Source organism: Sturnira hondurensis, unplaced genomic scaffold (genome assembly GCF_014824575.4).
Source record: "Sturnira hondurensis isolate 20B ecotype Veracruz unplaced genomic scaffold, ASM1482457v3 Scaffold0001872, whole genome shotgun sequence".
Classification (NCBI taxonomy): domain Eukaryota; kingdom Metazoa; phylum Chordata; class Mammalia; order Chiroptera; family Phyllostomidae; genus Sturnira; species Sturnira hondurensis.
In genome coordinates, this window is record NW_028074503.1 from 11455053 (window position 1) to 11467466 (window position 12414).

General features: G+C 34.0%; 1 protein-coding gene across 1 annotated transcript in view; it reads right to left on the bottom strand.

The window, feature by feature from the left end:
* The window catches only part of CCDC178 (coiled-coil domain containing 178), a 305267-nt gene that overhangs the window by 277676 nt on the left and 15177 nt on the right, over positions 1 to 12414 (bottom strand). Inside the window, exon 3 of the mRNA XM_037036942.1 lies at positions 9121 to 9260. Coding sequence (XP_036892837.1) covers positions 9121 to 9260 — 140 coding nt within the window. The remainder of the gene's footprint in view (positions 1 to 9120; positions 9261 to 12414) is intronic.

The following is a 12414-nucleotide window of genomic DNA, read 5'->3' on the forward strand; positions in this document are numbered from 1 at the left end:
GCTTAATCCACTGAGTTACACCAGCCAGTCCTCATTCTTAATTTTTTTTATATTTGGCACATTGACAAATATTTCCTATGTTTTCAAGGTGATTTGTACTATTGAAAAGGATATGTATAGAAAACCCCAAACAGACTGAAAATTCATATGTATTGAGTATTCTTTTCAGATGAAAGTAGGTCAGAGTGGGGAAATAGTATTCAGAATTAGTATTTGACATCTACATATATTTTACAATAGAAAGGAGATTCCCAGCAAATAGAATAGAAAATAGAAAATAGAATGCTTTGTAAATACTTTCTTTGTCTCAAAAATTTAAATAGTATTTAAACACCTAAAATGTTTGGCAATAGTTTCCAATATAAACATAGAGTTAAAAAACCAGGGTCAGTTACAATGTTATACGTATCAAGAAGGAGTTTCTAAGTGATATTGTTTAGAGTAAGTAAAGTGTTTGATTTCCACTATAATGTAATTTTTAAGGAAGCATTATTTGACATTTTTAGTCCCCTACCCTACTGTTGTTTCTCTTTGCTCTTTGAAAGAGACAGTAATCAGAAATGCATAGACTTTTGTGGTTAGTTGGATAAAACTGATAACATCATAATCAATGGTTATAGTGTATATAGCAATGAGTAAAATTCTTAGCTTAAATATCACAGTAATTTTACTAAAATCATTTCAAGTGACCTCAGGATATTTTAAAAACTTGCCTAAGTATTTCAGATGGGCAGTTATGAATGTGAAGCTCAAACTGTTCTCTTGCATAGTGAGCCTTTCCTATGATCATCATTTAAACACTCTGGTTGTTTGAATGCCAGGTACCTGAAATTTTGCCTTCTCATATCACATCAAAGATTGACTGAAATCATTTTTCATGATGGTTTCATCATATCTTCAAAAATATTGCTAGATAAATTCTTGGTATTTTATCCTAAAACATTTATAAAAATTTAAATAACCTGTCTGTTTTTATCAGTAAAAATCATATCACTTTTATTACACTATAATGAGGATCAAACTGAGAATATTAATTAGGCATTACTCACTTATTGAAGACTTAAATTTTGGGGTAAATAAATCACAACAAATTAAGCTGCCTCTTAACCAATTTCCTTTTGATTTTCTTGAGATATTTCAAATGGCTTCTTAAAACTATCATATGAATAAGCTTACTTGTAAGATTTTGCACTATTCGGGATTCTGAGTTGCCAGTTTCCAAAACCAAAAGATAATGTTTTTCTGATTATTAATTAGTTTAGGTTATATTAATATATTAATATCCTTCTGAATATTCATCACCTTCTCTGCTTATTTATCTTTTGTCCATTTTCTTTTAGCTTTATTTGTATTTTCTTATTGACTTGTAGGAACAAATTATTATCTTTAGTTTGTTATAATATTTTTAAACATATTCTTTAAGTTTGACTTATCTTTTTACTTTATGACATCTTTTAGAAAAAATTCTTAACTTTATTTAAATTTATAATTTTTCCTTTAGCTTAAGTATTTTGCATCTCACTTAAAAATCTTTTCATAATATTTCCTTCTCTTATAAAATTTTAAAGGTTTTTACTAGAGATTTAATTGTGTAATAGTGTGAATTTTTTTGTGTTTAACAATAGAGTAGGTAACAATTTTCATTAAAAAAATTTTCTTCAAGATCAATTTTATTGCAAAATTCAGTCATTTCTTACAAATAAGCTATGCTGTATCAGTCATATATCAAGTTTTCAGAATGATTGTATCTGTTTCTGGCTCCTGCATTTCATTCGTTAATTTTACCTCTGGATTACAATATATCATTTCACTAATTTGCCTGTTTCATACTATATTTTGATATCTGATATGGTAGTCCCCTCCTTTTTTTTCCTTTATAGACCTCTCTGGCTATTCTTGGGATGTGTAAATTTTAAAATAAGGTTAGCATATTCTATGCAAAAGTCTATTGGGATTTCAAGTAATTGCATTAATCATTTTTATTATGTAGATGAATGTAATCTCTTCAGGAATGTGTTTTGGATTCTATTGTATCTACTATACTAAAAGCATAGGAAAATCCCAGCAGTATTGCAAATACTAAGACCTGTTTAGAGAAGAGAACTATAGGAAGTAAACAGGGAAGACGGGCAAACTGATGAAAACATAATGTTAAATTATTGATTCTGTAACATACAGTCAGGAGCTGCATAATGTTTCCTCTACACTATATGCTGCTCTACTGCATTAACAGGGGATGATTATATGCTTTGCTTTGAACAGTGGAACTTCAGCAAACATAACACGAGCAAAGCTTTGTTAAGCATCTGCCCGTTGAGATTTGTCCTTTTAGAACGTTCTCCCAGCCCCTAGACACGTGAGTGAGGCCATCTTTATCACTATTCCCAGATGAGGGAGCAGATGTGTGCATCCACATTTTTGGCCCCAGGCAAGAACCAACAAAATTTCCCAGCTGAGCCCAGAAAAAATTGCTCAATGGTAACCAAATAGATGTTTGCTTTAGCCGCAAAGTTTTAATGTGTGTTTGTGTATATGTGTATAGCAACATATAACCGAAAAAAACAATAGTCACTCTTATGAAGGTATTTTCATTAGAATAATGGAGACCAAATGCAGATTTCAATAAATAACTGGGGAAGCAGAGATACTAAATTTAGACAACTCTTCAGAGGTTAAGTGGAACAGTAAGAAAAAGTGAAAAAAGGATATGTTTAAAGGTATGTATGAGCTAAAAAAATTTTTTTGAGAGCAGGAGAAACATCAATATTTTAAATGGGACAGGAATGTGTTAAGAAAAAAGGATCTTGTTATCCTTTTTTCTTAATAACAATATGTTTGAAAGATGCCTGAAAGATGAAATGTAGATGAAGGCATTAGCCATTGATGGGGAAAGAAAATCTTCCAGGAAAAGGACAAGAGAAACAATGTCTGCAGAATTCTGTTCATACATGGGTAACAGAAGTTTGATGTATTTCTCTTATTATGTCTTCCATTTGTGGGGGAAGTAGGAGATAAATGAGTAGTTAGGTGGAGGACTTGGAGACCTACACAAAGAAAAGGATTGGCGTAGAAATCAGAAAATAATACTAGCGAAAGTTCTGGTTGACAAACAGCATAATTTCAAAACATTATTAAAGGTCCCATCAAGGTTAGAGATCACAAATGTATAATATCTTAAATTTGAGTTATTATGTAATGTTCTTTATCACTATTCAGCAGGCCATGTATAGGAGAGGAGATGGCCCACCATCTGAGAGATCTTTTCAGGGCTGGCATTTTTCCAGACAATAAGGATGACAGGATAAAGATGTAAAGGTCCAAATATACTAATTTAAGAGATGAGTTGACTAGGTAAGGAAATAAAGGAAAACGGGATTGATAAAATGGGAAACAATGGCTATGTCAGGATTCTAAGTGTCCTTAAGTTTCAAACGAAATATCATTGATAGCTCAAAGTATCAGCAATTTGGTCAAGAGGGTCAGATGATTAAATGTTAGTTTTCAAAGTTGAAAACAAATATGAAATGGTATAATCCAAGCAAAGTTTTCCAACTAAAATTGTAAACATTTTAACAATCAAGTGTTTTGGTCCTCCTAGCTGACATGCTGTCAGGATAGATGACACAGCACAGTGATAAATGGGGTGCTCTTAGAGCTCATGTACACCTGGTCCAAATGCTGGCTTTGCCACTGACTGTGAGATCTGGGAGAAACCAGCCTGTGGAATCATTTTCCTCATCTACAACTGGGGATAATGGCAGTTTCTACCTCACAAGGTTTCAACAAGGAGTCAATGAAATCATGCATATTAGGCCTATGATACATAGTAAGCACTTAATAAAGTTGAGCTTCATTATCATTGTTATTTGATAATGTTACTTCTGTATAATGTAATCTTTGTATTTAAAAAAATGATTTCTAAATACAGATGGCCCCGACTTTGGATGCTTTGACTTGCTACATTTTGACATTATGATGGTACAAAAATGATACCCATTCAGTCAAGGTTGTACTTTGAATCTGTAATTTAAATCTTTTCCTGCACTAGCAATATATGACAAGATACTCTCTAGCGAAGCAGAGGGTTACACACAATTCCTCATCACCTACACAACCATGAGGATAAATAACCAATACCATACAGCAGCAATTTCTATCTTTTTCATTTGATGGCACACATATACTTATTATTAAAGTTCCATTGCACACCAAAAACACATTATATTTTTTGCTGATCGGAAAAAATATTGGTATAATTTTTATTTATTCACAAAGGACAGCTATTGCTGCATTGGCTGTTGTCATTTTTTTATTTGACAATCTAAGGGAAAAGAGGTCAGTGCCTCTAAATAAATAGTGACGTATTGCATGGTTTAAAAATTCTTGCAAGAACTTTGCCCAGCTATAGTCTAATGTAAGTGTTTTGAGCATGTTTAAGGTTGGTGGTGCTTAGCTATGATATGCACCAGGTTAGGTGTATTAAATGCACTCATTGAGACATAACCCCATCGTAAGCCAAGGAGTATCTGTACTTTGTCTCTATGCCATTCCTCATGGTTGCATCTTAATGATTTAAATTGACTAAATAAAGAGAAAAATTTCAATTCAGTAGAGATCATTCCAAATTAAATAAAACTATCTCCAGTCTAGGAGAATAAGGTGGCAGAAAAATAAAAGAAAACCTTAATTTCTATGGGAAGTTATCCAGGCAATTATTTCTAACATTTTGCAGTGCTTTCTCATTCTTGGCAAAAACAAATGTAGAGAAAATGTTCATAGTAACTCTACTCTGAAGAAGTTTCTTTTCAAGATTCAGAATTGCAATGAAACTGCTGAGTGATGGACAAGCTTGTGGCAGACACATTTCTGCTCATCAGAGGTTCTATAGTATTTATTCAGACACAAAGGAAACCACTGTGACATAATGAGCAAACAAACTAATTATGGATCCAAAAAAGATGGATCTTTCATTCATCTAGTATGTATTCCATACCCAAAGTGGCAGCTTCTCAATTACTTAAGAGATTGATCTAATAAAAGATTAAAATTATCCTCATGAAAAACAAACAAGCTTTATCCCAAAAAGAAACTCCATGCCCATCTGCAGTCTTGATGGCCCTAGGAAACCATCACCTGTTTTGTGTCTCTACAGACTGGTCCATTGTGGACATTTCATGTTAATGAGATCATATAATTTGAGGTCTTTTGTGATTATGATGATGGTTATATAATTTTGAAAATACACTAAAAGCCATCAGCTTGTACACTTTAAATGGCAAACTTGATGGTATGTAAACTGTCTCAATAAGCAGTTTTTAAAAATTAAGCAGTTCAGAATCACTGGGTCAAAAAACAGTTAGTTCCTTTTTCAGTTTTTTTTAGGAAATTCCATACTGTTTTCCACAGTGGCTGCACCAGTCTGCATCCCCACCAACAGTCCATCAGTAAATGAGTGGATCAAAAAACTGTGGTACATTTACACAATGGAGTGCCACACAGCACAAAGACAGAAGGAATTCCTACCTTGTGCAACAGCACGGATGGAAGAGGAAAATATTATGCTAAGTGAAATGAGCCAGGCAGTGAAAACCAAATAGCATATGATCTCACCTATAAGAGGAACCTAATGAATAAAAATAAACTAATGAGCAAAATAGAACCAGAGGCATGGAAATATGGAACAGAACGACAGTGACCAGAGAGGAGGGGGGAGGGGATCATAGTGGAAAGGAGGGGAAGGGATAGTCAAATAACATGTATGAATGACCATGGACATGGAGAGCAGTGTGGGAACTGACTGTGGGAGTGGGGGGTGGGCCAGGTAGAAAACAGCAAAGGAAAAAAACGGGACAGCTATAATAGAACAACAATAAAAATGTTTTAAAAATCAAGCAGTTTGTAGAGACACATATGAACACTTTAGACGAAAGTAAAGATGTTGCACATGTAAAGAAGAGAAAAAGTGTCTTGGTTTAAACAGGGCATCACTTTTTTTCTGCCCTTGGCTCCACTCTAGCCCATCAAAATTATAATCATTGAGTCCCCAGGAAAAACCGAACTTCATCAGAAGGAAACATCGCTGTGGATTGAACAAAGTAAAAGTCAAAAGCACTGAACTCCCAGATTTATGGGCCTTGGCAGGAGCTAGTTAAATAAACTTGCACTTGGGCAAACACCCCCTTCCTTCTCTTGTGCTGACTGCTGAACACTTCATGGGCCAATCTGTCCTCATCACTGCACCAAAATTTTCCAACAGTTGGAATATGAAAACATGAGAATTACAGAATTTTGAGAAATAATTAAGCCAATTGTCTGCTTTGTCTCAACCCTAAAATCCAGAAGAATCAGAGAAGCTGCAACTCAGAATAAGAATTACTTTGTGCAGCTTTTGATGGGATGTTCAGTGGAATTTGGGGCCAAGGCTCCAGCTGGTTACCACCAAGTCGTTTTCTGCTCCTTGTTTTGCTCGCTGTACACATAACCCCCCTGGACACTAGAAAGGGGGGAGGCTCCACTGTTCCCCCCAGCTCTAAACAGGTACAAGCCAGTGTCTGGGATTGTAGGCGATGAGTGAGTGACATGAAAAATGTTCATCTCCTCTCAGAGGTATGATCTGTTGACAACTTTTGTTGGGTAGAATATTTTTAAGTGATAAAAATGTTGAGGAGAAATGCTTTTATCTCATTTCACTCAGGCATTCTGGAATCATTTAAAATGTACCCAGATACACGCTACAAAAATTCAGTATTTTCTGCAAGATAAGTATTTATTTTAAATATTTCTTAAATAAGTAATCCACCTTATTTGAATTGAGGTTAATGCTTAGGTTAAGTAATTCTGAATTATTATCTGGAGAAAAATGTCATACATAACAGTTCCATAAAAAATCCATGTGTTTGCCTTTTTTGAAATAAAGCCTTTGTTTATCAGAAATTCACAAGCTAGTCTTTACAAATTTCTCTCAATTCCTGTTTGCTTCATTTTCTTTAACTGGAATTTTGCAAGGAGTATGAATGTAAAATTGTCTAACTAACTACCAAAAGTTCACTTTTTCCAAACAACAATGGGAAGTTCTTTTCTCATTTTAGTAGGTTAGTCAGAAAGAAAATATATTTAAAGAAGGGAAGTAGCTACCAGTTCTCAAATATTAATTCACATCTAGATAAGCAAATGTCTGATCAATAGTTGTAGTGACCTAAACAAAAAATACGCATAAGAAACTTAGGTAAATAAACTATATTTACCAGTTCAACACTAGCAAATTTAACTAGCAAATATACAGTCAAAAGTAAAATATTTTTTAAATTTAAAACATAGAAAGTCTATAATAGGTGCTGAAATTGAAAAAGATTATGAGCATTTATTTCACAATAAATTAGATTAAATGTATATGGATATTTATTTATGTATGTACACATTGTGTTATCATTATTAGAGTTTTTTTCCTAGAATTGTGTTTATCTAACATTCTTTTGTGTGTTTCATGTTGTCAAAAATGCCAACTAACATTCTATATTAATGAGAATTAAGGCCTTCTTTTGCCCTTTACAGTCATAAATAGAGGCTAAAATGGGCTTTGGAGTCAGATGGAACTTAGTTCAAATTTCAACCTTAATGCTTGCTACCTGTGCAATGACATATAAACTACTCGATTTGTCTAAGTCTTATACTTGATCTTAGCCAAAAGGCCGAGAAGCGATCAATTTGTCTAAGTCTTAGGATTAGAATCTTCACCAGTAAAGTAGGATTCCTATAAAGGACAAACATAAAAATATATATGTATTAAGTGCCTAGAAAACAGCAGATGTCTGGTAAAGGGTAGCTCTTACTATACAAGGTGGATAGATGCCTAAGATGAATCCAGAAAAAGAAAAAGCTCTGTTTCAGGACCTCATTTATTTTTTTCACTCAGCAGACATTTATGTAGTGCCTAGCACCTATTAGGCTCTTAGGTCGGCACCAGAAGACAGCGCTAACAAAGAAACAACAGAAATAATATGATACTAAATAGGGGGATACAAATGGTATTATAGAAATACCAATTGCTAATAAATACAGAATTCATATCATATGCTGGCACTTTAACACAGTATCTTCATTCTCATTCAAGGTCACAGAATGTGCAGCTATAAAGGCTGTGGTTCTAGCAAATGCAGTATAATGCTTTTCTCAAAGGAAACAAAACTCTAAACCAAGCATCCCAAGTGGCCCAGCAGAACCTTTTCAGAGCTACCCATGAACAGTGAGGGAGGAGAAGTAACACGGGTCTCTGGCAAACCTATCCCTCTGCATTTGGACACTCAAACTGTGTATTAATTGCTAAGAAATACAATCTTTAAAAGAATCTGAAAAGGTTTTTATTATTTTTTTTGGTTTTTTTGTTGTTGTTTAGTTTTGTTTTTTAAGATATTTATTTATTTATTCATTTATTCATTTATTTATTTATCTTTAGAGGAGAAGGAGAGAGGGAGAGAAACATCAATGTATGGTTGCCTTTCGTGGGTCCCCTGCTGGGAGTTGGCCTGCAGGGAATCGGCCTGCAACCCAGGCATGTACCCTGACTGGGAGTCAGTTTTTATTATTGTTAAATCATCCTTTAAAAATAGTTGAAAGTTGTGATTATTTCAAGATTGAACTCCCTTCAGAATAATAATGGCAAAGAAAAAGTTTAAAAAGACAATGAAAGAATAATTATATATTCTTTTCCATCAGACCTATCAAGTATTTCTTGATACAAAATAACTCATTTCAAAATAACACACTGCCTTTTTATATACCAATTTACTCATCTAATCACCTAATAAGTTTAGTGTTCAAAAACAGGGTATAAATACTATGCAATTTATTAATCAAGTTGGTTGTGGAAATTACCACTTACCATGATTGCTTTTGGAGAAAGAAGAAATAGGTGGCAAGAAATTTTAGTTAATGAGGTTGTTTTACCCTTCTGGAGTGAGACTATCAAAATCATGTCTAAATCAGAAAATGATAAAGCTAAGCCAAGATTCTACAAACTATTTGAACTATCATAAATAAAGAACTTTTTGAGTTCCTGAAGTAACAGACACCTGTAGGCTCCATAGGGCTTATAAGCATGTTAGCGCTTTAAACGTCACTTACCTGTTTCAAACGTTCCTGTATTTTAGACTCCACCCCTTCAATGTGTGAAATCATTTTGTTGACGCATGGTGCTGGAATGTTTACTAAAGAACAGCTGTGACGTCGACATGGATAGCTAAAGTAAATGCCTTTGTTCACCTCTAAAAGTAAACAGACAGAGGAAGTTAATTATCAGTTACATACATTGTAGTAACCTTGATGTTCAGAATGTGCAAAAATACTCAGCTCTATTAAAACTAATACTCTCAAAGTGCTTTAACATGTTGATAACTATTTCACAATTACAGAATGAGCCTTCTAAAAATTTAAAACCTAAAATAATTATTTAGGTTTTATTTATTTAGGTTCAAATAAAAATGAACCTAAGAAGCAGGTTTAAAACTTTAAAGTTAAAAAGTCTGTGTTCCACAGCATTATAAACTAGCCATTGGGAAGTAAAATTTAAAAGAGACAGAAAACATATTAATCCATTTATTTCTAAATAAATCCTAAATCACTAAAAAATGACTTTGGAATATATTTTAAAATCTCCTTTCAAAGGGATTCCACATCCTCCAATGTAAACAATATCTGACCACTCATGCATTGAAGGACTTCTTCCTTAAACCCAGCAAGAGCTTCTCTTGTGGAAGAAAATAAAAGCAGGTCCCCTTCACCCTCGTAATAACCTCATTTTCTACCTTCCATTTCTGAAAATTGGAGTCTCTTACAAAGAGTGATTGATGTTCTCACTATAGCATTCAAGTTGTATTCATCATAAAATCCACTCAGTCTGATGTGCCTCAGTGATTCTAATCCTGACATGTCCCAAATCAACTGAAGGTTGCAGAAGCACAGCAAAGTTGTCCATGAAACTCTACCAAAGTGCTTACTTGCAGTCCTTTGGCCTCTAAGAACTCTGTTGGGCTGGAGTATAGCTGCAGTCACTGATCTTAAATGCAAGACACAAAATAGGCTTGTTGCCTCAACGAGAACAGGTGATGGCCTCATTTTAGTTGACCTTGAGAAACACAGAGGTAATGCTATTGCCTAGTGACTGTGCCTTTTGTTTCAATGCCAACCCACAGAGATGGTAATATTTTAGATATCTTCATTTAAACTGCAGACTTTTAAATGAAGCCTCACCATCTTCTCCTCCAAAAAAAAAAACCACTGTGAAAATGGCATGTTTCATTTATAAATGAAAGTTTTACTCTACCCTATACAAAGATATATATGTGTATATATATGCATATATAATATATATTAATATGTGCCAAGTATGGGACTATGCTTACTTTTTCATCCTCACCTAAGGACATTTTTATTGCTTTTTTTAGAGACAGAGTAAGGGGGTTGGAAAGAGGGAGAGAGGGGCATTGATTTGGTACGAGAAAGGAACATCTGTCACTTCCTATACGCTTCTGACCAGGGATTGAACCCACAACCTTTCCATTCATAGGATGACCCTCCAACCAACTGAGGCACAGCAGCCAGGGCTATGCTAAGTACTTCAGATACAATGTTTTTTTAATCCTCACAGCAATCTTATGAAACTGGATCATTATCTTAACTTCATAAGTCAGGAGACAAAGGCTTAGAAAAAATGTATAACATATCCAATTCCAAAGAACTGGTAGGTGGGAGAGCTGGCACTTGAACTATATTTCCCTGGCCATGGAATATAAGCTATACTACAGAGTTTGTTCTTATATTTTAAGAAATGTGGCAAAGAGAAGCAGTCCTAAAATATATATTTTGTGGCAGCTCAAATGTTTCTCATACCACTTGATTTGGAATTTGAATGTTCCTTCAAGAGATCAGTAGTGATACTCTGAAGTAGTTCAGTTTGCTTTGACCATACTTAACACATGTACTTGCTATGAATATTTTGTGTGTTTACATTCCATATTTCCTCTTTTATTAATACACAGATATATATTTTCATGTCCGTAATAGTCCAAGGACCAAGGTGCATGCTGGTGAAAATTACATATTGATCTTCTATACAAGTATCCTGATAAGGGCATGTTGCCCTTCCCTTTAGAAATAAGATTTTAATATACATTTAACAACTAAATAGTTTTCCTTATACTCAAAACATTTGTTTTGCTTTGTTAAATGTGGAGAAAACAAGGATAGTAATGACTCACTTAACATTTCTCTGCATGTGCTACTCTCAGCCTATTGTGTGAATACTAATTAATTTCTATAGCACCCCTGTGGCTTGGGATTAACATTGTACACATGGTAAAATGGGGAAAATAAAATACTAGGAAGTCAAATTTTGCACTAAAAGTCTGTAAAAAGGTATGGCATCATAAGGAATAAAAGATAGAAACAAAATTCTGGAGTTCTTATAACTGCTTTTATTCTAATGAGTGCATGGTGTAAGTTAAAATTTTGCATTTCATTTTAATTTTATCCACCTTAAAGAGACACTTGGTGAACTAGGTATCATGTCCATTCACTCTTTGACTTGACTATAAGCTCTGATTCCTAAGCTAAAACTATTCAATCTCACACTCCAGATTTCTCATTCAATAAGTGAATTGGTTGATAGGGTGTTCTCTAAAATATTTTGCACCTAAAATTCCATGATACAATGAGAATTACTGGTTTTAGTCAAACATTAATTCATAAAGCTGCTCCTGGTGAGGTGGTCAGGGTGTTTAAAGAATTAAGCTCAAACAGGACTCTCTTCCTGTCTAAACATCTGCCCAACTCTAACCTCCTTGGTCAGAATCAGTGGATGAGAGAGAGGATCCTCCTGGCTCTAGGCCAGAGTTGAGATTTGTTGAGACTTTGCAACATGAAACTTCCATCTGAGAAAATACAGACTGACTGAGTGTGTTGGCAAAACGAATGAAAACTCCATGTTCATAAAGTGTCAATTCTCCTTGCTCAGTGAATTTGATTTTTACATAATTTGTTCACCCAGACATAATAATTTAACATGTATTTGAAATTTTAGAATGGTAAAACTAAGGTCATATCAGTGGATATAGGAAGGGATGACTGATATTGACTACAAAGGTCATGAACAAACTTTCTGGAAAGATGGAAGATTCTATATCATGTTTAGATATGGTTAGATAATATTTATACTTGTCAAAAGTCATTCCTGTGTGTACTTGAAATGAGTGAACTATATTGTACTTAAATTATACCTCAATAAATTTGTTTTATAAAAAGACCACTAACCGTACTCTAGTAACAGAATTCAATAACCTCCTATCATCACCATCTCTTTTAACTCTTAATACTATAGGACAGAGTAGACCACACTTCCCTGAAATATTCTCCTGTAGTAGC